The 25,331-nt window shown below is 42.1% G+C and overlaps 2 protein-coding genes across 4 annotated transcripts in view; one reads left to right on the forward strand and one right to left on the reverse strand.

The window, feature by feature from the left end:
* LOC127602290 (uncharacterized) overlaps positions 1 to 25,331 on the reverse strand; it is a 180,000-nt gene that overhangs the window by 146,336 nt on the left and 8,333 nt on the right. The gene's annotated exons all lie outside the window — the stretch shown is intronic.
* The window catches only part of ppp3cca (protein phosphatase 3, catalytic subunit, gamma isozyme, a), a 40,434-nt gene that overhangs the window by 9,960 nt on the left and 5,143 nt on the right, over positions 1 to 25,331 (forward strand). For all 3 annotated transcript variants that reach the window (XM_052068259.1, XM_052068260.1, XM_052068261.1), the window contains exons 2-12: positions 3,327 to 3,524; positions 4,601 to 4,725; positions 12,004 to 12,115; positions 18,537 to 18,682; positions 18,772 to 18,911; positions 19,114 to 19,191; positions 20,014 to 20,108; positions 20,198 to 20,323; positions 22,698 to 22,775; positions 23,365 to 23,449; positions 24,085 to 24,182. In XM_052068259.1, the coding sequence (XP_051924219.1) occupies positions 3,327 to 3,524; positions 4,601 to 4,725; positions 12,004 to 12,115; positions 18,537 to 18,682; positions 18,772 to 18,911; positions 19,114 to 19,191; positions 20,014 to 20,108; positions 20,198 to 20,323; positions 22,698 to 22,775; positions 23,365 to 23,449; positions 24,085 to 24,182 (1,281 nt within the window). The remainder of the gene's footprint in view (positions 1 to 3,326; positions 3,525 to 4,600; positions 4,726 to 12,003; positions 12,116 to 18,536; positions 18,683 to 18,771; positions 18,912 to 19,113; positions 19,192 to 20,013; positions 20,109 to 20,197; positions 20,324 to 22,697; positions 22,776 to 23,364; positions 23,450 to 24,084; positions 24,183 to 25,331) is intronic.

Below are 25,331 nucleotides of genomic sequence, written 5' to 3' on the forward strand. Positions count from 1 at the left end.
TTTGGCTCCTCTGGTATCTCTACCAATGCCCTTCTGCGCTTCGTTCATGTATTGATCCATGTGTCCACTTATCTTAGCCGCAATGATGCCTGACATGAGCTTCCATGTTGTGGAGAGACAGGTTATTGGCCGATAGTTGGATGGGGCTGCACCCTTCGAGGGATCCTTCATGATCAAGATCGTTCGCCCTTCGGTTAGCCATTCTGGGTGAGTCCCATCCCTCAGCAGCTGGTTCATTTGTACTGCTAGGCGCTCATGGAGTGCTGTGAGTCTCTTTAGCCAGTAGGTGTGGACCATGTCCGGGCCTGGTGCTGTCCAGTTCTTCATATCTGAGACTCTTTCCTGTATGTCTGCCACTGTTATGGTAACTGGGTTCTGTTCAGGGAGGTTGCTGTGCTCCTCTCTCAGGGTCACCAGCCATTGTGCACTGCTGTTATGTGCAACCTCCTTCTCCCATATGCCTTTCCAGTACCTTTCAGTTTCCAGTCTTGGTGGGTCAGCTCTGTTGTTAGGACCCTGCCACTGAGCGTACACTTTCGCAGGTTGTGTTGCGAACAGCCTGTTTATTCGTCTGGCCTCATTCTCTTTCGTGTACCGCTTTAGGCGACTGGACAAGGCTTGGAGCCTTTGTTTGGCAGTTTCGAGTGCTTCAGGTATGGTCATCTGGATGTACCTCTCGGGTATCGGCCTTTTCATCACACCTCTCTGGGCCTCTGTCAATTGACTCACATCTTTCCGGGCCGCCTTGATCTTAGCCTCCAACCGTCTTTTCCATGGTGGGTAACGTATCTCATGGCTTCCATGGTTGCTCTTATAGCCCAGAGTCTCCAGGATCACTGATGCTGAAGCGTATATCAGCTCATTGGTTTCTGTGATCGTTACGGTAGGGATCGCCCTCAGTGCTGCATTCACACTTTCTATGAGACTTTCAGATGGTACTTCACATAGCCGTTGTAATCGGTTTCTAGGTTGCCCAGCTTTCATTCTCGCCATGATCTTAGCTTTCAGGTTAGTTGCTGCCTCGCTCAGCATTTCATTCATTGGGGCTGGCCACCCAATCTCATCATCTGCATTCATTGGGGCTTGCCTCCCAATCTCTTGTATGACCTCCTCCTCTGATCTGGCAGCCTGGGGCCCTTCACCATGGAAGGTGCGTTGTAACTCATCAATCTCAAGTTGTGACAGCAGTTGTCGTTTGTGGATGTTGGAACACTGAGCTACTAGTTGTTTCGCGGTCAACCGTGACTGTGGGTTTCGAAGTAACCATTTAGCCCACATTCTCTGCATGTAACCCCTCTGACTAGGGTTGCTTGAGTAGTAGCATTCCAACAGAGCCATGTTATCGCATCTCGCCCATCTCCGCTTTGTTCCAGTAGCCCATTTTTCATCAAGGTGCTCTGGTTCCCCAGCACCTGACGCAGACCTTGTTTGGCCGGGCGACGTCTGAGCCGGCATGTCATTCGTTTTATTGTCTCTCATCATTGTATGAGGTAGGCATTAGCGTGAAGGATCTTGCCCAAGGACCCACACTGGATGGTGTTATGTGCTCATTTTTTTCCCCCAAGCGGGATTCGAACCACCGTCTCCCGTATGCCAAACCGATGCCTTACCAACTGAGCTATCCAGCCGCTATATATATATATATATATATATATATATATATATATTCTGAACCAGTTATCCTAAGGAGGGTCGCCGGCACCCTGGAGCCTATCCCATTTTATTCAGGCAGAAGATGGAGGACACCCTGAACTGGTTGCCAGCCAGTCGCAGGGCACACATAGACAAACAATTAGTCACACTCACAATCATTCATGTGGGCAAATCAATGCAATTAACCTACTATGCATATGTTGTGCAATGTGGGAGGAGCCCAATTTCGAGCCCTGGACCTGTGCACTGTGAGGCGGATGTGCTAACCACTTTTCCACCGTGCCACTGGTCAAATTCAGATCACAGCAAATAACCGCAGTGCTAAAAATCAGGGCCGCCCGTGCTGGTCAGTATACGATTAGAAGGTGCTGACTGGAGAGGGACAGCTTGCCGAAGAGAACACTTTTAGCGGGCCTTGACTTTTTTTTACCAGCGTCACCATCTCACATTTTGTGAAGTTCCTCTTTTTTTCATGGTGACTCATGTCTTGATTGTCAGGTCTAGGAGAAAATCAAACCCTGAAGACAATCTTTAAAAACATCAGAGAGAAGAAGAGGCAAGCAGAGTTGTCTTCCTTGCAAGGAGAGTGCGCTGAGACATGTCTCGGTTTACAATCTCAAAACAGCTCTGCAACTAGCTGAGAGGTGGAAACCGTTAACAGTCCCTCGACAGCTGTGGGGGGAAAAAAAACGCGGTTGTCTCCTTGCTTTTATTAAGGGCGTCTTCGGAAGAGATGTGGGGAGTGTTCACATGTTTCAGAACAGCAATGAATTACATTCAATACACACAATGCATTCCTTGAGGTGATTAGAGGGGTCGTGCTGTAGGTTGGTGGTTTGTGATCATAGCTGTTGACACTTCACAGATGCAATGTCCTGGGGTTGATGTTATCGTCAATATGATCTTCATCAAAGACTGCTAACTTCATTAGTTATTGCTGTTCAATGTAAAAGCATTTTTTCTTTTCGACTGAAACATGGGAAAAACACTTTTTGGGGGAGGCGGGAAAAGTGACAATTTATTCAATGGCTTTGAGCTGTTTGCTGTTGCTGAGTTGCAATTCTTGTAATGATCTTGCATATTGGTATCCAATTGGTGTTACATGAGACAGACCATCTCCAAAGACTGACTTACAGACTTGCATTTTTGTCCATAGCGGATTATGTTCGGATATTGCTAAAATTGACTGTATTTCAGTTTTAGCTGCGGTGGTTGTCTTCCTAGCAGCACTACATTGTCACAAAATGACCCAGTTAAAGCAAAAGCGGTTTTAGCTTCATTTTAATTTAATCATGAAGCACTCAAGTTCACTGACCCTTGTTTTTTTTGCTGATGGCAAAAAGGTTTGGTACAAGGTGTGGACTGTGGAGGAGATTGTTGATGAAGGGCAGGTCGTGTAAGGAGTAGGGCTTCATGCTGTGTATTATGCATCTTAGTATTGTCATAGTTGATGCAGATGCATGGGTGTACTCCCTCCACCTCAATAATTTCTTCCTCATTCACATCTTTTGTGCCAGGCATAAACCTATGTTTTTGAACTGCTTCGAATTCCCTGTCATTTCTGAGCCTGCACTTCTGTCCTATAAATGCTAAAACAAATTCTCTTAATGACTTCACTACCGTCTTTACCGTTTTTATTCAAATAAAGCAATGTCACCCCCCCCCACCAACAGCTGTGCCATACCCCCCACAACATAGACTGACCACAAAAGAGTTATTTGAAGATGGCAAGCCAAATGCAGAGCTGTTACGAAACCACCTCGTTAAAGAAGGCAGAGTGGAGGAAGATGTGGCGCTAAAGATCATCAACGATGGAGCCAACATCCTTCGGCAAGAGAAGTGCATGCTGGAAGTGGAGGCACCTATTACAGGTATGGTGGCAAGCAAGCTTTACGATGCCAGACAGTTGATTGTTAATGATTTTTGGCAGCTCTGCATTGCTTTCAGAGGCCTACAAGCCAACTTTGCTAAGGTGTTTTACAAAGCCACAGTGTTTTGTGCACACAATGCATCGATGCAAGCACAGTTAACACTAACACATTACCTTTATATCACTCAATACATTTAGAATAGATTTGATTTCTGCATGCACTGACATGAAATGTGAGTTGATCTTCATTGCACGCACGCACGCACGCGCATACACACACACACACATACATTTTTAAAAATGAATCTACAACAGAACACAGAGCAATTAATCACAAAACACAGATCGAGCACGTTTACACCCAATCACAAACACCCAATGCTTCCCTAAGGCTTGCCTCCCACCAGCTACACTATTTTAAAGATAAGATATCCTTTATTAGTCCCACATTGGGGAAATTTACAGCCTCCAGCAGCAAGAATGTAGGTGGAAAGAAGAAAGAGGAAAAAAAAGAACCCAAACACCGTTCAATTAAGTGCAATATAAACACAAAATGGATAAATCGCAGTGCTATTTACAATTGTCTTTCACATAATTTAATTATTATTATTATAATTGTTATTTTTATTGATATTTTCATATCATTCATCCATTCATTCATCTTCGGAACCGCTTATCCTCATGAGGATTCCTGCTGTCTTTTAGCAGTAGGCGGGGGACACACCATGAACCGGTTGCCAGCCAATCACAGGGCACGCAGAGCCGAACAACCATCCACACTCACACCTCCAATCTTGTCCACTAAGTTGATGGATAAGCTCGTCATCATACCTGTCCCAGCAAGTATGACGAACATTCCTGACCAATAATAATACAAATTCTGAAAAACACTGTAAGATACAAGCTCACATTTTCAATTAGGTTATTTACAAATCCACCAATAACTCAATTTCTAATTTATCTCAATAATACCAGCTCATACACATTTACAATCATTTAAATTCATTTATTTATTTAAAAACAACAAATATCTGTTTATTACACAATCTAAGTAACTGCATTGCTATCTTTTACCAGTTTGTGGTGATGTCCATGGCCAGTTCTTTGACCTCATGAAGTTATTTGAAGTTGGCGGATCACCGAGTAATACAAGGTATCTCTTCCTCGGAGACTACGTAGATCGAGGATACTTCAGCATTGAGGTAAGTTGATTTTTATTATTATTGTTTGGTTTTGTTTTGATTTAGGTTTTGTTTTGCTTTTGTCTTTATCACATCCTTGTGATAAATTGTACACCTAGTTGGGGTTTTAGTTTTGCTAACAATACTCTGGAAACTTTGAAGGTCTTATATACCATTATACGCTTTTTGGCTGAATGGGTTTTGCTCCCTGAAATCCTATTTCAGTGACAATTCCAAAGGGCACATTTCATCCATGCTCATTGGAATGGTTAAAAATAAGACACGGGATTGGAATAGAGGGCTGCAGGCCGTGTGTACCAAGTGGTCTGCAGTGGCCTTGGTGAGAGTCATGGCTTGAGGGTAGCAACTAGACTGAGCTTGGATTCATTGTAGTTGCAATGATGACCCACTTTCATAAGTAAAAGGATATCAAGGGAGGTATCGAAATCTATCAAAATATCCATGAAATACCTTTCACTCCATACACATTTGTGATTGATGTATTTGTGTTCCCATCAGTTTGTACAGGAACAATTAATACAATCTTTTTTGTTTTGTAAAATGATTTTTTTTTAAAATACAAAATTGCCTATGTCATTCCAGAGTTGGAGGACATTTGGGCTTCACAATTCTTTCATAATAAGTCTTTACTGTTATGATTTTATGCTACACATTCATCAATAATAATAATAATACATGAGAAATGATAGTTTCGTAGGTCTGTGTAAAGGAGTAGATGCAACCCCTGTTAATGTAGTGCAGCTCAGTCACTCTAATCACAGCAACAACGTTGCAAATGTTTGGGCTCTCTCTCTCTCTCTTTCTCTCTCTCAGGAGTAGAAGCTAGCTGTTCTGTTTAGCTGGCTGTTACGGCTGACCACGAACAAATTTACTTGAGGAAATAAGTAAAGAAAAACATTCATTCATTCATTCATCTTCCGAGCCGCTTGATCCTCACTAGGGTCGCGGGGGGTGCTGAAGCCTATCCCAGCTGTCTTCGGGCAGTAGGCGGGGGACACCCTGAATCGGTTGCCAGCCAATCGCAGGGCACACAGATACGAACAACCATCCACGCCCACACTCACACCTAGGGACAATTTAGAGTGTTCAATCAGCCTGCCGCGCATGTTTTTGGAATGTGGGAGGAAACCGGAGCACCCGGAAAAAACACACGCAGGCCCAGGGAGAACATGCAAACTCCACACAGGGAGGCCGGAGCTGGAATCGAACCCGGTACCTCTGCACTGTGAAGCCGACGTGCTAACCACTGGACTACCGGGCCGCCCTAAAGAAAAACAATAATAATAATAATCAAGTCAAGTACAACTTTATTGCCAAATGTTCAGTATGTGCAACATACAGCACAGATGAAATTTCCTGCCTCTCAAACAGACAACAAGACAACAAGAGGAGCCGCTGTTGGTGCCCGCGCCGCCATCAAAAGAACAGTTAACATAAAATGACAAAATAATACAATACAACACATAAGACACAGACAGTCGTGCAATCCTAACCACTTTTCCTGCATACACTTTGTTGTGTGAAGCAGTTACAGATGAAAGAGGAGCGAATCAAAGTGTCCTTTTCACCAGTGGATCAAAGTTGTCATGCTGAAAATGTGCACACGTCTGCTACGAGCTAAGGTTGAAAGCAACAAGAAGCTATAGCGTCCATTAACAAAACGAGATTGGCTCTCATCTCCTGTCCCATGTAAATCCGCTTCAATTCCAAGCCGCGATTCCCAGCTCCACATACGCTTTGGCGCTTCACACTGACGCTCCTTTCTTCTCATCGTCGGCTCCGCAAGCCATGCATCCATCCAGCCACAGCCTGTCCAACAGCACCGACCTTTCCACTGAACAAAGCGGAGTTGTGAAAATGCTGCCCATTACATGCGCAAAAACACACAAGCGCCCGGGGCTGTCCAGCAACAACAGTCAAATGGTGCCGACATTCCTCCCGATCAAAATCAGTGCTGGTACACAGATTCTTCTTCTTTGACAAATGTTGTGGTCAAAAATGCTGAAAACAATCCACATCAGGTCCACACGACGTAACAACAACACAATGTGACAAAACAAAAGACAAAAACAACAAAAAAACAGAAGGCTCTTGAAGAGCACTTGCCGTCGGCTGCCTGCTCGGGCACCATCTTGGGGGGAAAAACTACTACTACTACTACTACTACTACTACAAATAATAATAATTGTCCCATTCTGATCATATGCAGGGTTCAATTGCGGCTCCGGCCTTCCTCTGTGGAGTTTGCATGATCTTCTTGCACCTATGTGGGTTTTTCCCGGTTACTCCTGTTCCCTCCCACATTCTAAAAACATACATGGTAGGATAATTGATCACTGTAAATTGTCCGTAAGTGTGATTGTGTGTGTGAACGGTTATTTGTCAATGTGCGACCTGCAACCGGCTGGCAAACATTTCAGGGTATATCCCGGCTACTGCCCAAAGAAGGCTGTGATAGGCTCCAACACACCCACGGCCCTTGTGAGCAAATGGATGTATAATTATATGCACAGCTGGGTTGAGTTAAGTGTTAAATTTGATGAGAAATTTTAATTTAGTTTAAGTTATACTCTTCAGACTAAAATGAATTAAAGTTTCAGTCATAATTAAGTCATTTGATTGTATTTTAGTTTTAGTCCGAATTTAGTGAATGAAAACAGCAATTTTAATTTCAACTAAATTAATATACAGTAATCCCTCGTTTCTCGCTGTTAATGGGGACCAAAACCACCCGCGATAAACGAAAATCCGTGAAGTAGTGGCCAATTAACGTATACATTTTTTAAAAAATTGCCCCTCGTGGGCCTTTGTGCTTGAGCAGAGCGCACTAACACACACACACACACACACACACACACACACACACACAGGCCAGCAATCCCACTGCGTGCAGCAGACGTGTTTATGATTAGTCAATTAAGGATGATTAGACAATGCTTCAAACAACAAAGCGTGTGATGGAGCAGTGGTTAGGACTGCAGACTGTCCGTGTTTTATGTTGAATGTTGTGTTTATCATTTTACTTTATGTTAAGTGTTTTGTTGAGCGCTTTGCTACAGCTGCTGCTGTTGTGAAAGCGCTATATAAATCAGGATGTATTGTATTGTATTGTAATTAAGGATGGAAGAGACCTGCTTTTGTTCTTGTACGCCTCCTCTCTCTCTCTCTCTCTCTCTCTCTCAGCCCCCCCCCCCACACACACACAGACACATGCACACACTAGCAGCATTGTAAACAACACTTAGACACTGATTAAAGATCAAAGAGTAACCCACGTGATAAGACAGAAAGAAGATGCACAGCCAAGCCAATCAACATGGCTTTACATCTTCTCAGCCCCCCCCCCCCAACCCCCCTCACCCCACATGTACTGTATATGTTGGACCTTTAAACATGCAAGATACACAATTTCACACAACTGTCTTTATTAAACTCGGTTTCAATAAAAATGTTGAAATTACAATATTCTTCTAGCTTAAAATTTAGCAATAAGTTTTCAACTAAATGAAAAAAGGGCATAATTGCCCCAGATTAATCACAATGAATGTAACCGTGTTTGAATATTAGTCAAAGCATTATTTACCTGGATGTCTTTGTTTTTTGTTTTTCCATTTTCAATTTTAGTGTCAACTAGCGCATACGGTTAGTGATTTAAAAAAAAAATTATTCAACGCAGAACGTGTTACAAAGTACATTGTTTTTGATGCTGCAGCCATATTTTTGTTGTGATTTTTGTTTTAATTTTTTTTGTAATACAGTATGATAACACAAATTTTCATTACAATTTTGGTCATGATTATTGGAACTTAAAAACTTAATTTTATGACATTGTTGCCAGATGTTTTCTTCAAAGCTTTTCAGTTATTTCATGTGCTACAGCTCATCCTTGTGTGGAATAGAGTAATGACGGTTTCTCATTGATGTTCTTGATGCACCGCGGTCTTGATGGTTTTTTTTAATTTTTTTTATTTATTTATGTTTTTGTTTTTATTTTTATTTTTTGGATTAATTGTTGCAAGTGCTGAAGGCAGCATCAAGTGAGGAAAGTACCAACAATGTGCTTGAGCAGATCTTGCATTCAAATCAACACACCCACGAACACATGTGGGCTGAAGTCAATTTGTTATTTAAATGAACACAAACCAGCAATGACATTGCATTGCTACTATATCTCGGGTGTAAAATAGCGGCCAAACATTGAAACCAGTTCTTGCATATTTTTCAGTTCACACAATGATCATTGTTAACCTCAATACTAGTACTTGATTAAAATGTGCATTTGCTCATTTTCTTTTCTGTCGTTGTAATCCAAAAGATTAAATGAATCACATTAACCATTATATTAATTTTGCTTGCATAATCTAAATATCTTCATTAATACTCTGTTAGGAGTGAACATTGTTCTTTTTACCAAAGGCGACATAACTCTCTAGCAAAGTGAGTGGTTGATGGATGTAGAGATGAATACAAGGATGTGGTTGCCTAGGTAACAAAGTGTCCCTTGAATTTGTGTTATACCTTTGCAAGAAAGCCTTTCAGAGCGAATGAGTAATACATTTTCTTTCCCGACCTGGCAATTTAATTTTTCTTTGATTCATAATTGGCAACATAATCCTTGTGTGTGCGCATCTGCACCATGTTCCAATGACTGTATTAAAGTTATTGTTCTAATTTAGTCTGATTTGCACTGAATAATCAACAACAGTTACATTATCTTATTTAGTAACCTGCTGAAGTTGTGTTGTGTACCATCAATACGGGCACCTTGACCGTAGTCAGGAAACAGGCTCGCATCGATTGAACAATTATTGTGTCTTTATTATTGTCTGCGGCAGATGCCAAAGCCAAGTCTACAGAGCCCTTCACCATTGCTCCCTGTGTTTACAAATATGATGACTTTGGGTACCATTTAAAAGTCGCAAGTGACAGCCACTGAGAACTGTAATGAAGAAAACGGCAATTTATTTGCACTAGAAATGACCTTCACAGAATGTGTTATACAACTGCTGAGGGAAGGGTTTTTGGTTTGGCAAGGTAGAATTGTCAACGTTAGGATTATCATTATCAAATAATTTTAGAATCAATTATTCAGTCCATGAATTAAATAATCAGTTTTTAATGCATTAAAAGCTAAATGTATTTTTTTAAATACACTTCAAGTCTAATTTTTCTCCGCTTAAATTTCAAAGTCGTTACGCCCGTAGCGCACCTCCAAGGTGTTTTAGGTCGACATGAAATGGTCTTAGTTTTAAGAGGAGCAACAACATCCAGGACATTTGAACATTTTCCAGGTGAATTTATCCCTTCAGGTTCAGAACCCAATAATGGTTTTGGATTCCAATAATGCAGGCTCAAAGTGCGATAATATAAGTATTTATTGCAGAAAATTACGCCTACCAAGTATAAACTGAAATCATTGGTCACAAGGAGCCAGGAAAAACAATTCATGAAACAATAAGCGCTTACAAAGGCAAGGTTCAATGGAACACAGAGAATACACAAATGAAATATCAAAAGTCCAACAACACGAAAACAATCATCAAAAGCAATAACAAAAATACTTACAAACAAGGATCTCTGGACAAAATGAGAGCGACTATGAATAGTATAGAAGAGAGGTCTAGAAAATAACACTTGAAGCACAACAGCAAGCAAGGTCAACAATCCGACAATGACCAGTCATTTTGGCAGTCCTTAAACACATGGCGATGCTTGATTGGAAATGCCACACAAATGCGCCTGCTGGAGGGCAACACCCTTCACTGCAGCTGGAGCTGAAACACAGTCAAGATACTGTAGACAGAACATGACAATCCAGAAGATGATCGACAGTCTCTTCATTCACATTTGGTGAAACAGCCATCATTTTCATAAACATGTTGATTGTGTCCTCATTTATATTGTTTTTAAATAGATTGGTTGTCTGAACTTTTGGGATTATTTATACCGCAAAGAACACATAGAAATGATCCGAAATAGCCCGATCTTTGACATCGAGAGATGAGATATCAACATCTTTAACGATAATGAGGTGAAGAACGTGACCCTGACTATGTGTGAGAAGTTTTACATGTCGCGAGAGACCAAAAGTAGCGAGTATAGTTTAAAATTCTTTGGTAGTTTTATCCAAATTGTTGTCGACGTGAATGTTAAAATCTCCAGTTATGACCAGGTAATCATAGTTGGAACAGATTACTGACAGCATTTCTTCCAATTCTTCCATAAGTGCGCCTCTTTGTCTATAATGACTACAAGAGTAGTCTTTGGACCACCTTTTACTAAAAGATTCAGATTTTAAAATCACCCAACACCATTTTTTTACGCTGAAATCATTATTTTAAAATGGCAGCGATTCCGCCTCCTTTTTTGCCACTGCGGCATTTGTTCAGGAAACTAAAATTCTCATTCATAGTGGTGTTTTGGCAACCTTCCGTTAGTCATATATCGCTCGGAAGAAATAAGACAAGATCTTTGGTCATAATGATGTCATTAATCGTGATTTGTTTACGAGTCAGCTAATGACGGGAGACACTGGCCTGTTCGGAGTTTGACAAGGTATCCTAACTAGCTTAGTAGCTTAGTAGCTCGAAACTTACACTCAGCTCTTTAACTGACTTTGTCACTTAATCACAGGAACACCACAAACCTCTCTAGCTTCATACATTTAAGCTAGCGTCATACATTTAATATCTTGTCTATGTTGTGTATTCAATTGAATATAGATTGAACACGGTGTGCAAATCATTGTATTCTATTTTTGATTAACACATTGTCCCAACTTCATTGGAATTTCGTTTGCATCTTTCACATGTGCAAGTTAATGTCTTAGAAACACATGCAGTGGTGAGCGTGCGTGTTGCACTCTCAATACCTAGTCTCCTTGAAAGCAATAGGAACAAAAGTTTTAGAACGCTGTGAATCATGGCTCCACGTTCCTGATGCCACATCCATGCCTAAAGTTAGAAGTAGGCTTTACAATTGATAAATGGATGGAATTTAAAATCAAAACATTGTCAGTTACAAATGTCGTTTAAATGAAAGTTATATTCATGATTTACTGTAGCATCATGATCTGTAACAAAAATGATCAATCTGATGTCGCTTTCTACATGGACAATGTTTGTACAGTTTAAAAGTATACTTTTATTCTGCAAATGTTTCCTTTGTTTTGTCTCTTAGTATAGTGAGCTAAGAGGGTGTACTGTACGTGTTGTGCATCATAAGTCAGGAACTATAAATTTCCCTTTTTTTCTGCTGTCACTTTGTCTGTCCTCGCAGTGTGTTCTCTACCTCTGGTCCCTCAAGATCAACCACCCCACGACACTCTTCCTCCTGCGAGGGAACCATGAGTGTCGGCACCTCACAGAGTACTTCACCTTCAAGCAGGAATGTAAGTGCAGGTCTTTCAGCTATATGGTGGCCAGACTGTCATTCAAAAATTGTAGAAGGTCTCTGGAACACCTACCCACCTATAACAGTCTGGCTAATTTACATACTCCCCCACATCCAGTTTGAATGCCCAAGATTTAGCAACTAGGCTGGGCAAAATGACACCATTTTAAAGCGACGGCCACTTAACTACACCAAATCACTATCATGCCACAGCCAAACCGTTAGCAGATCTGCTATGTTGGCATCGATTAACACTAGCAACCAGGGTGATAAGCGTCAGCTTCTATTCAATAAAGTCTTTGGATCCTTTGAAAGGCACTCTATAAGACTGGGCCAGTGGTCCTCAACTAGAAATGCTGTAGGTCCACTTTTTTTTTTTTTTTAAATAAGACCAAGGTCCGGTCCCATGCACGGGGATCAGGGCTATATGCCCATTTAGTATGGTCAAGCCAAGCTTATACAAATCAACACTCCTCACAACCAACCAATAATGGGGTGCATGAAAATAATATTGTGTTGAGGCACAGGAACTCCTTTATTTTGTTAAGTTGTGTCTGCTTAATAATAGAAATAGCCCTTTTAGGGAAATAAGACACAATTTTGGACTCATTCACTACCAAAGACGTTTTTAAACGTCTTTTGAGACTTCGTCCAGAATTGGCTGGTACTGAATGAGTTATTAAGTGTTTTAATCGCACAGCTCCAAACGTATTTACTCATAGTGAATAATTCTCTTCAATCTGGGCAGTTTCCCCAGGAGTTAAAAACTGCAGTAAGAAAACAATTTCTAAAAAACCCTAACCTGGATGCTTCAACAATACGTTTTGTGATGAAAACCCCTTTAATGGAGTCTGTGTTCGACCACACCACACCACAGCACTGAGACCGCCCTTACTAAGTTGAAGTTAGGTATCCTCATGTACACAACGCACTTCGCTATATCTAGCGTCTGTAGATGCCAAGTGATGACAGGTTTCAGGCACGAATGCTGTCCGTCTTTGAAAGTGTTATTTTTAGCAACATGATGGGCTTTATTGTCATAATCTGCATTGCCACAAGAACATTTACATTGAGGACAGGTCCGGACTGGAGGCAGACTGGTTAACCACCCTCCTGCATCTTCTCAGTCATTTAAATGTGTGCCGAATTAAATTGTCCTTCCTGTTGAAATATGCATGAAATATGCTGACAAAATATGTTGACTTTAAGGCAGAATTATGCTAAGTCTCTGTATTTTTCCACAGTGATTGCTGAAGTTACATTTTCCAGACTGTATGGCAGCATGCTGAAGTGTTCAGAATAGTTTACCGTTACGTCATGTAAGGGTTCATCTGAAATGTCCCAATAAGAGCTCTGGAAAGTTAATGTTAAGTCCAGTTAAGTTAGCTGGAGGACAGTGGTATCAGCCTTTCTTTTTGGGAGTGTAAAACCTTGATTCACATTTGCCGCTGTTTCTATGTGTAGTCAGTAGTAGTGTACTAAGAGTACCAAAATCAACTTCACTATTTTTATTTGATTTATAGATAACTGTTGTCAGTGCTGTTATAACCGAGGGGCTTGAGCTCACCACTCTCCATGGTAGCTGCTACACAAACTGTTTTGTTCAGTCTTTGAAGAATTTTAGTTTTGCTGACTAACACACATGTTTGCACTTCAGTCTTCATTCTGTATTATTTCAAGCCGGCTCAGTGAAGCCGGCGGCGGCGATAACCAGTCGGCGTCGACAACGCGTGCAGAAAGCACACGCTCAGCTGTGAAAGAAAGTAGAAGTAATGTTATGGCTGAGACTTGCTGGGCATCCTCTGGGACAGATTCACCAAACTTCACTGATCATGTAACGCATGGCAGCAGCAGCAAAATGAGCGTTAAAAACTCTAAAGCATTTTGACTGCCAGTTTAATGAGAGATGCAAGTAAATTGATGAGGAGATCCCTCATCGCACAGCAAGATAATGTCCCCCAAACAACAATGAATTCCTTCAAAAGCTATCAATGAAAGGTTTTAGACTGGCCATTAGAGTGAAATGCTACACGGCATGCGTATTACCTGCTGTAAAGGAGACTGAAGGGGGAAACCCCTCACAAAAAAAATAGCAACTGAAAGAGGTTGTGGTGAAAGCCTGGAATGGTATCACAAAAGTAGAGCAGTGTGGTGACCTCGGTGAATCACAGGCTTGATGCAGTTACTGCAAGAAAAGGATTCAGAACTACACATTAACTCATATTGGCGGCTATGGCTCAGTAGGTAGATAGAGCGGGTCATCCAATGGTCGAAGGGACGCTGGTTTGAGTGTCTGTCATAACCGTCCGCTGTTGGAGTGTCCCTGGGCAAGACATTGAACCCTAATTTTCTCTCAGTGCCATACATGGCAGCAGCCAGTCGCCCATTATCGGAAAAATTTGTGCGTGAATGTGAAGCTTTGTCAATTACTTTGGGCACCAAATCCTGTAGATAAAGCGCTGTCTAAATGCATTCCAGTTTATCATTTATCATATTTTAACCATTTGACGTGTCTCTGTTTGCTCACATACAATGTGTTGTAAGAAGTTAGAGCTGATTTTAAATACCTTCAAATAAAACCAGAATCATTGACCGCTTCTTCTTGCTGTCCTGTGGGGAAAAAAAACAACAACCAACATTTCTATTTCCAGCCTCTGTCAAAATGAGTCGTTTTCACCAACGAAAAATGACTCTTTTTCACCCGAAAAAACACCCGTGTGTTATCTGTTGCGTATTCAAGGCTGGGAACATTTGGAGGAGCCTTAAAAAAAGAATGCAAGCATGTGCAACTAAACAGAATGACAAAGAAGTTAAAAGGCCTTGTTGTTGTGCATGGACCCCAAGCTGCAAGCCTCTGCTCCTTATTCCAAGACCAAGCTCAGTGTGCATATCTTTACTATCTATGACTTGATATCACGTGATTCAACAAGTTACTTGTGGCATGAGGGTGAAGCTGGTCTTTCTGCCCATGAGTTTGCGATGTGCATTGTTAATCATCTTGAAGCACACCTATCTTATGATGTGTACATTATCTGGATCGATGGATGTGGCTTTCCGAACCGAAACCTCATCTGGAGGAATGCCCTCCTCAGGTTTGTGACTGAGAAGGAGTGAACAGTGACATAGAAGGATCTTGAAAGAGGCTGTGCACAAATGGAGTGTGGCTTTTGTGCGCAGTGTCATCGAGAGGAACCTTGAGGCACATAGACATACATGTTCCTGCTGAGTACCCTGCAATTATCAGAGTTACTCACACTAATCCCAGGCGTTAGCAGGTGAAGTACTTGGACAGCACTTTTTTTCATGGACTTCATTCAAGTCAAAACGCTGTAAGTCCAATAGATGGCGGGGAAAAAAAAGCACTAATGATCCGACAGTGGGTGACTTGCGAGCAATCAGGTTTTTTTATTTATTCATTCTTGGATGATTGCTTCCATGCCATGTATTTTAAAATATTACAATCTAATAATATCGAATGTACTACGCTCAGATCTGACAGTTCTTTTCTGTGAAAAAAACAAAACAAAAAACAAAAAAACGGACTGTCTTGCCTCTTCTGTCTGCAAGGTACAACGTGGATGGAACAATATAAACTGTGCCACTCAGAGGACTGGGACTCATATAATACCCACCTCTGAGGAGAAAGGGGACCACAAATGTCACCAGACACATCTAAGAAAAAAACAATTACGCAGCTCAAATTCAATAATCTACAGAAGATTTCCGACCATGCATAATTTCATATCTTGCCTTTTGACAGACATGTAAAATCCTGACAAATTCTTGATTTTATAAAAGACTAGCTGGTTCGCCGCCCTCCGGGCGGCTCATCAGCTAGTTCCTGTGGAAGGCTGGTAAGGTGGGCCTTCAGCCCACAAAAGTGTTGTTGCTTGGTTCAACTTTTTGTTCATCTTCATTGCTTATCGCGAAAATAAAGAGATGTTTAGCTCTACTAACTAACTAACAATTTCATTGCAATGCTTGTGGGTAGACAACATTTTTTCGCTAAGATGCCCGCGCGATCGTAGTGAGCCACTGCCTGAGCGGCGCAGTGGCGGCGCGCAGCGGCGCGGTGAAGTAGGTACGTTTTGAAAAGGGACAGACGGAAGGACAGACCGCGTGCGGGACGACGCGCAATATATATATAGATTATCCATTCAAGTTATGTGCCTTAAATACTTACCTGTTCTAAAGGTACTCTTGCCTTCTTCCCTTGTGTTTTTAAACTTAACCTGTTGTAACAATAAGTGACAAAGAAGGAAGGAGAGGCATGCAGAAGATTAGAGGGAAGAGTGAAAATAGACTAGGAAATTTTACCTTGCTTGGATATTGCATATGTATTAAAATAGTATGAATACATTTGTTACTAATTATTTAAAAAACAAAGCGATCATTTACCTTTCAAACAAGTCATTAGAATGTATTCCTTTTCTCGTGAATAGAGTAATATTTTACTTTAAAAAAACCCCATTCAAACTAAAAAAAACTGTCCGTGCATCTATAGGTTGTGGGCACAAAGCTTTTCATGTCTGGCTTTTTTAGTGCAAATGTGAAGTGTAGTAGCCAGTTTTAAGTGTCATTTCAGGGCCGTGGAACTAGCTTCATCGTTCATGGATACACCTTGGACATAAAATGAGTATTGTAAAATACGTGGCTGAACATCAGAGAGAACCGGAACTCTGAAGTGAGGGCAGGTGTTGTCCCCGACGACACTCTTGAGGAACCACGCTCCCTTGGTTCTGTGGGTAAATTATTTTCGGAAGCGTTTTATGGCATGTGATAATAGGCTAACATAATGGTCCGCGATTTCCCTTGACAAAGGGAAATCATCTTTGTCAGAAAGTGTCGGTCAGAGCAATGTGACATCTACACATCAGGAGCCTTTTTTATTGTCATGATGATAAAATGTCAGAGCTTTGAGCGCCGTCAGGCATGCTGGTTGAACCTTTTCACGCAGTTGAACACAATTTCATTCGACCTCTGTATGGTTATTTGTATTGGTGTGTGTCTTTGTGTGACTTAATGGGACAGCACAGACAAGCTTGCCACCTGCGAATTGATTTCACCAACTGCATCATCTCCTTTTCTTTTTCACCGTCACCCACATGCAACATTATCTCCAGGCACACAAACTGCATCTTTATGCACATCCATCTTTAGATGCCCTGTGTAACACTTAAAAAATACTTGGCAATGGGCTATTTGTTTTGAATGATGTAGTTGGAATTGGCTGAACAATTGATCGAATTTGATGAAGATTTGTTTGCGTTATTGTTGTAAACATATCACTTACTAGCTTTTGTTTACGGATTTGGTAGCATTTTATCAGAGTGAACGCTTGCGCTGCAAGTCAAATTCCTAAGTTCAACAACTAAGTGAAGTAAATAAACTGTAAATTCATGTGCATTTGTCTTTAATGGAGCGTAAGCCACACCTATAAGACAAATGAATGTATTTAGACCATATTTTTGGCCTTTCTAACTAAAGCTGGGCAAAATGATGATATATATTGTGAAGACGATAATGTTTCTGCCATGTCATGTTGTCGCTATCACGTCTATCGCCTATGGCCTAGGTGTCAAACTCAGGTCCTGGAGGGCCGCTGTCCTGCATGTTTTCCAAGTCTCCCTGTTGCAACACACCTGATTCAAATGATCAGATCATCAGCAAGCTCTGCGGAAGCCTGTCATCGAACCTGTTCATTTGAATCAGGTGTGTTGCAAAAGGGAGACTTGGAAAACATACAGGACAGTGGCTCTCCAGGACCTGAGTTTGACACCTATGGCCTACCGCAAACAATTTTAGAGTGATCAATTATCATACCGTGCATGTTTTTGGAATGTGGGAGGAAATAGGAGGACCAAGAAAAAACACGCAGGCACAGGGAGAACATGCAAACTCCACAAAGGTAGGCCGGAGCCGGGAATCAAACCCATGACCGCTGCACTGTGAGGCGGACGGGCCGGCGGACGGGCTAACCAGTTGCTCAGGGTGCCGCCCGGATTCTGTTTGCTTCAACTTCAACCAGAGTTAAAAGAAAATCTGACTCTAATTGCTCCACATCTGATGGAGTTAATGTGCTCCCAGCTTGCAGATGGTCCCATAGTATCAAAATTCTCAGTCATTTAGTTCCCCAGCCCTCCTCCTGTTGTCCTTCGTCAGGTAATCAACGGGGTTGGGGATTGATTAGAGGCTCTGCAATAAATAAATACATACAATTGAGGGGAGGGGAGGGGCGGTCTCTCTGTGGCCCCGTACGAAAATAGACCTCGAACCGGTACCGGGGCCGATGGTTGGGGAACGATTGCATTAATGGAACTGTATGAGTAAAGCTTTTGCCCCGAATTGCACAGTGCAACTTGCTACCTAGTGTGAAAATTATTTAACCATACAAATTTGTTGTGCAATATTTGTTACAGGTAAAATTAAGTACTCAGAAAGGGTCTATGATGCCTGTATGGAGGCCTTTGACTGCCTGCCCCTTGCCGCCCTGCTTAACCAACAGTTCTTGTGTGTACACGGTGGACTCTCACCAGAAATTAACTGCCTTGATGACATAAGGAAAGTAAGTGACATACTTGGAATAAACACATTCGTCTCACACTGTCATGAAAGCAAAACATATAATGCGTGTAAACTTGTCTTTGATAACAGTTAGATAGATTTAAAGAGCCACCAGCGTTTGGGCCAATGTGCGACCTGATTTGGGCTGACCCTGGTGAAGACTATGGCAGTGAAAAGACAACTGAACATTTCAACCACAATTCTGTCAGAGGCTGCTCCTACTTTTTCAGGTATTAAATTAAAACCCCTTGGCAGTTAGTCCTCCTAATAGCAATGAGAGTCCGTGGAAAGCTAATTGTTCTATTCACCGCCAAGTAATTGCAAAAGTAATATTTTTTAACAATTCCAAAAATCTGTTGCATTTCTGTTGTCTGATGGCTAAACATTGAAGTAAAAAGTCAAGTTAACTTGTCCTTGTTTATTTCTTTGCAGTTACTCAGCAGTGTGTGACTTTTTGGTAAATAATAACTTGCTGTCAGTAATTAGAGCCCATGAAGCCCAAGATGCAGGGTAAGTAGTTTTTCTGCTTTCTGATCTATTCACCATAATATATTGCAACGGTTCCTCAAGTAATTTACGGTCACTCGGTTCAGTAAAATGGTAAAGGCATTTTTCTGCCTTGAGTATCTGCTTATTTACATGTTCACTGTCAGGAAGAAGTAACCGCAGCGCCAATTGTTCATGTTATACATGACAATAATAATTTTCCGAGGTTTTCCCACATTCTGTCTCTCATGGTTGAGCTTTACCCATGTTGACAATTACAGGCCTCTCTAATCTTTTCAAGTAGGAGAACTTGCTCAATTGGTGGTTGACTGAATAATTATTTGCCCCACTGTACATATGCTTTTCTTTTGAAATTGTTCACAGCAATGTGTTGCGGAGTAATGCCTGACTTGATTAATTTTCCAGACTGTGTTTGGGGGTGGTCGTTTATCGCCATTTCAAACTGTTGCTTCCGACGAGAACAATACAGTGTGGTCCTGAAATAATGTTCAATTGCTCATTACAAGCGCGAAATAAAATGACTAAATTACGCTGACGCTGACGCTGTATTGTGCAGTGATAGCAGTGCTCAAGGTAATAGACCTAAAAGACTGTTCACACTTTGATGCTGACAGCCTGACACATTTGCCGCTCTGACTGGTCACTTTGTAACAAACCAGACAAAGTGTGTTTAAGCCAGCAAAACTGCTCCTGTGCTCCCGACGCGATCTAAATACCCGAATGTTCGATTTGAATTTTCAGCCGAATATCTGAAGAGCAAAATCTTTGATAGCTGCAGCCCTAATATTGAATATGTCTTAGTGTTTTTGTTTTGTGCCCCAATAGATATCGGATGTACAGAAAAAGTCAGACAACGGGCTTCCCTTCGTTAATTACAATCTTTTCAGCTCCAAATTATCTTGATGTGTACAACAACAAAGGTTTGTGTTTGTATCTTTGAAATTAGCAGTTAGTTTTCTCGCTCGCCTTCAAGTTTTCATCTTCAGACTTCATTTTCTTTTTGCTCTAGCTGCTGTATTAAAATATGAGAACAACGTGATGAATATTCGACAGTTCAACTGCTCCCCCCACCCTTACTGGTTACCCAACTTTATGGATGTCTTCACATGGTCTTTGCCATTTGTTGGAGAAAAAGGTATGTCGGAAAAATTAAAATGTAGGCTAATATTGAATTCATTCTAATTGCTTTCAACGTTCCAATAAAATGATAACGTGGCTGAGTTTATACGACATGCAGCAGGTGTCTCCAACTATTGGGCAGGTGGAGCAGTAATGTCACAATTTTTTTTATCGTTCTCGGCTTGGCTGATATTACAGTGGAACACATCAGCAGAATACGAATATTTGCAGAGACGAATGGAGGGGTCGTTTTTAACGTGAGATGTACATCAACAAAAGAAATCAACGCAACTCATCCGTCCTTGGTATTACGGATGAGCGCATGGTGTATACTCAATGTCCCTATGGAGCCAAGCTCCGACATGAACCCGCACTTGTGTACAGCAGATATCTTGGGCAGAAAAGTGAGCTCCATCACGTTATTCGTCAATGCCGAAGAAACAGTCGCAGGACGACATAGGATATGGCACACTGTGCAGGTAGATGAACAAAATATCTGACACTCCAGACTTTATTCCGTCGTGGCCGAGAAATGTTCTGGACAACAAACGACCAATTGTTGAGTATGTCGCACACTACACGGGCTACGACGTGATAAGACGACTAGAAACTCGGCCACAACAGGCTTGAGATGAAATGTGGCTCTGTTTCACGTTATTGATCTTGTAAATAAATTCTTAAATGTGTTCACACCCCCTGCAATGTGTTTATGTACTCTTGGGGTATGCATACTCCCGGTAGGTAAACAATGAGCTGAATATGAGCCGGTCATTTGCATTTGTGTGTTGACTCACTGTTTTAGTATAAGTTTAACTTGTTGGCTCGGTGTTGGAATTCGACATCCAACCCTGTTCTAAGTCAGCTGCTAGGCAGCCCGAGGCGGCCTTTCAGCGCGTCTGAGCAGGGTGGCCGATCCCACGAAAGGCGACCACTGGCACCACAGGGTCCAGGCCGGTGCCGCACCTTTGGTAATCCGCAGGAAGGGCCCAGCGTATGTCCAGGGTCGCCACTGCTGGGTGCCAGTGGGCGGCCGGTAGGCAGCCGGGCCAACGGCGAAGAGGAGCGCTCAGGAGAAACAAGCACCGAGTTGCTGTGTGCACGTGCTGCAGCTCCGGTGATGGGGACCAGCTGGGCGCTGCACACGCATTTCCTCCTGGTCCGACGTTTGTGTATTTTCTGCGTGATGAACTATGCCTGGAAATTTAGCAGATTTTTGAATTTTTTTTTTGTTTCTATGCCAGTCTATCAATATATTACCATTTGTTTAATATGCCACAAAAAAACTTGAGGGACAGCCAACATACACTAGAGGGCCTGACTTACTAAGATACCAAAAAACAGGCACAAAATTGCTTGTTCACTCAAGCAGATTGGACATGCTCTGGGTGAGTATGTTGCATGTGATCCACTGAGATTAAGATCTTTTACAAGGATTCCAAATAGTGGGCACTAAATGACTGATGAATTGCTAGCAACAGTTGTAAACATGGCAGCGATTGCTGTCTTTGGAAGATGGTTTTTGCACCTGCCCTACACACGCTGATGGTTTTCACCACGTGTCATTTGGGAGAGCATTGCTAAAGAAACATTTTAAAGGGGCGGAACTGAAAGTGTTAGTACAAAAGAAACATTTGACTGAGTTAGAGAAAATTGCTGGCTCCAGTAATTTTGGGGAAGACAATAACTGCGTAAAAGCCGAGTGAGTTCTGTCACGATGACAAGAGACAAGTTGGTGCCCGTTTTTGCACATGTAAAATCAGGCCCAGTATTTCTGTCAGCTTCAGCAGTCCAGACAGACTGTGAGTGGGCTTTAACCACGACTGATGAGATTACAATACCTGCAAAACTACTAGTAGTCAAATGTTTACTTCATGCAAAGTAATGAGTAGTAGTGAGGGTTTACAATTTTGATGTCAATGTAAGATTGTGTGCCTTTTTGTTAAGATGTGTATGTGTTGAATGAAATCTGTTTAATTTACTTTGACAACCAGTGAAGTGCAATATTTCTTTCCTTTATCTCAGCAAATTCTTCAGGGCTTGGCTCCCCCAAAATGGTCCAAAAATTAAATGGACCATTGTCCATTGGAGTCTGTGTATATATATATATATATATATAAAACAAACAAAACAGCCACTCTGGGAATCCACCGGTTTGCCAACTCGAAAATATGTGTGGCACCACTGTACATGTTCTATTCAAGAGCTATTTACCATGCATTATTCCTTATCCCAGAAAGTGTGTCAGTGTTTTGTCTTGAATGACATTGATAATTTGAACCTTATTTCGGTTGACTTTAATTTACTCAATTTCCTGTTTTTCTTGTAATACTATATAGTGAGCTGTGTGAAAGAGACTTGCAAAGTGACTATTTAATTTCTTCCATCTACAGTGACAGAGATGTTGGTGAATGTGCTCAACATTTGCTCTGATGATGAGCTCATGTCAGAGGGAGATGATCTATATGAAGGTAAGGGTGCAGCTTTTAATTTCTAAAATTTTCGCCCTCTACAACTCGGCATACATCACAACCGGTTTGACAGTGTGACAAGGGGTGGCAGCTGCCACCTTCACCAAATGCTTTGCCACCCCAGTTGCCATCCTTACTATTGGCAGTGAATCTATCGATACGATATGTTATATTTCACGATAGATGTTCCATATATTGGCTCCATAGTCTGTATTAAATATATTAAGAATTTACTCCCATTCCAAATCCCCCTTCTTTCAAGAAGAAATGGTTGCAAAAAATGATGAGCCCAAAAATATCACCATCACCACCCAGTGGTTTGTATTTGGGGCCTTGTCATGCAGCAAGAGAAGCAAAATAAATTGGGGCCTTAGGTCGCACATACCAGTGACCTCTCCATCGCTAATTCCTGGGCCGAATTCTGGGCAAACAATTGGGCATTTGCAGGCATGCACACAGAAAGGTATGTTTCTTTATCTACAAGCAAAAAACCTGTCAGTGTTTGCAATCAACCCCAAATTAAAAAACTTCCAGAGCAGCAATTCTTGGAGAAAATGGTTGGTTCTCAGTGATGCGCTGTGTCATCCAGGTGGCACCACAGCGATGCGTAAGGAGGTAATCCGGAACAAGATCCGTGCAGTCGGGAAAATGGCCCGAGTCTTCTCAGTCCTCAGGTATGAACCGCTGATCCCCTTTCTGACTTCTCCCCCGTTTTGTTTTGCGTCAGCTTGGTTGTATCTTTTTTTTAAACTAAGAGCATGAATGCAAGTTGGTTATCCATCCATCCATCCATTTTCTGAACCGCTTAGTCCTCACTTGGGTCGCGGGGGGTGCTGGAGCCCATCCCATCCGTCTTCGGGCAGTAGGCGGGGGACACCCTGAATCGGTTGCCAGCCAATCGCAGGGCACACAGAGACGAACAACCATCCACGCTCACATTCACACCTAGGGACAATTTAGAGTGTTCAATCAGCCTACCACGCATGTTTTTGGAATGTGGGAGGAAACCGGAGCACCCGGAGAAAACCCACGCAGACCCGGGGAGAACATGCAAACTCCACACAGGGAGGCCGGAGCTGGAATCGAACCCGGTACCTCTGCACTGTGAAGCCGACGTGCTAACCACTGGGCTACCGGGCCGCCCTTGCAAGTTGGTTAGCGACAGTAAAAACATTTGAGCCCTAAAGGCTTTAGGTAATGGATGGAAGGATAGATCATATTAATGGAACCCATTGGGTATAAGTCCCCTCCGCTGTTGCCAAAATGTGATGCATTTGCACCTGTGTGCTTTGCTTGTGTTGTGGTCCAGGGAGGAGAGTGAGAGTGTATTAACTCTCAAAGGTCTGACCCCGACCGGAACTCTTCCCATGGGAGTACTGTCCGGTGGAAAGCAGACATTACAGACCGGTAAGTGAGCTTTTATCACCAGTCTCCTTTCTTCCTTCCTGCGAGCTTCATGCATTTTGGGTGAACATTTACGAATTCCCAAGAACATTCCCTCACCAAGCTTGGATTTTTGTTCGCTGTGTCTGAGATCCAAACTTTTTGCCTTCAGAATGATTGGTTGAGAAGGCGGGGGGTTTATTATGACTGAACCTAGCGTACGGTCATTTTAGATTGTTGGAAATGTGGGAAATTAATAACTGACTTACTAACAAGCCATATTTATGGTTTCAAATCGCACATGGAGGGTCACTTGTAACGTGGGATACAGATCATGAGTGAAGTCATCACCACCTTGCTGTTTGTTATGCCAGTAGCTTTAAAAGAGCTTTGGATCAATGCCAGCATGCTCATCACAAGAAGCACCCCGGCATTGTCATGGCCAACCTGTCAACTTATAGCCGAGAAAAGGCTGCTGAGCCTCTGATCTGAATGTCAGTGCCTGGCCTCAGAACACGTTAGGTGCCACACTGGAGACTTACAGAAGTTATGGAGCCATCAGAAGGGAAACCACATGTCATGACCTTTAGGGAGAATGTCATTGTTCATGTCCGGCCCTTTTGCCTCCACTTTCAGACCAGCCAGTCTGGGGTCAACTTTGTAGGCCATCAATGGTGAATTTTTCCTTCCTGACAGATCAAGGAGTAGTTTCAAACCTAATCACTCTTCGAGAAATATACAAAGCTCACCGAGCTAAAATGAAAGACAAATTAAAATAAAACGTTGACCCTTTCATGCACTTACAATGATAACCTGTAACCTGATAACATGATGGGGTGTCCACTGTAGTAACCACTGTCCCTGAAAGGGTTCAAATATCAGACAATTGGCAGCAGATTGCAGCCCACTGCCAAAACTCTGGATCCGCCACAAATTGTTCACCTCCATTTGTACTGGCATGTTTATTTGTTCATTTGAGTACACTAAATTGATCTTTAATGTTTCCTAGGTCAACGCCGGCCTTGTGTCACATTTGTTCAAATGTTAGCGTGAGCTCTGCGCACACCTTGAATGCAAAATCACGACGTGGTGTACATTGAGAGAATGAAAATTATGTTTGCGCGTCTCAACAAATACAGGACAGCATGTGTGGCGGAGTTTTGTTTTTGTCCT

This window comes from Hippocampus zosterae, chromosome 6, assembly GCF_025434085.1.
Source record: "Hippocampus zosterae strain Florida chromosome 6, ASM2543408v3, whole genome shotgun sequence".
Taxonomy (NCBI): domain Eukaryota; kingdom Metazoa; phylum Chordata; class Actinopteri; order Syngnathiformes; family Syngnathidae; genus Hippocampus; species Hippocampus zosterae.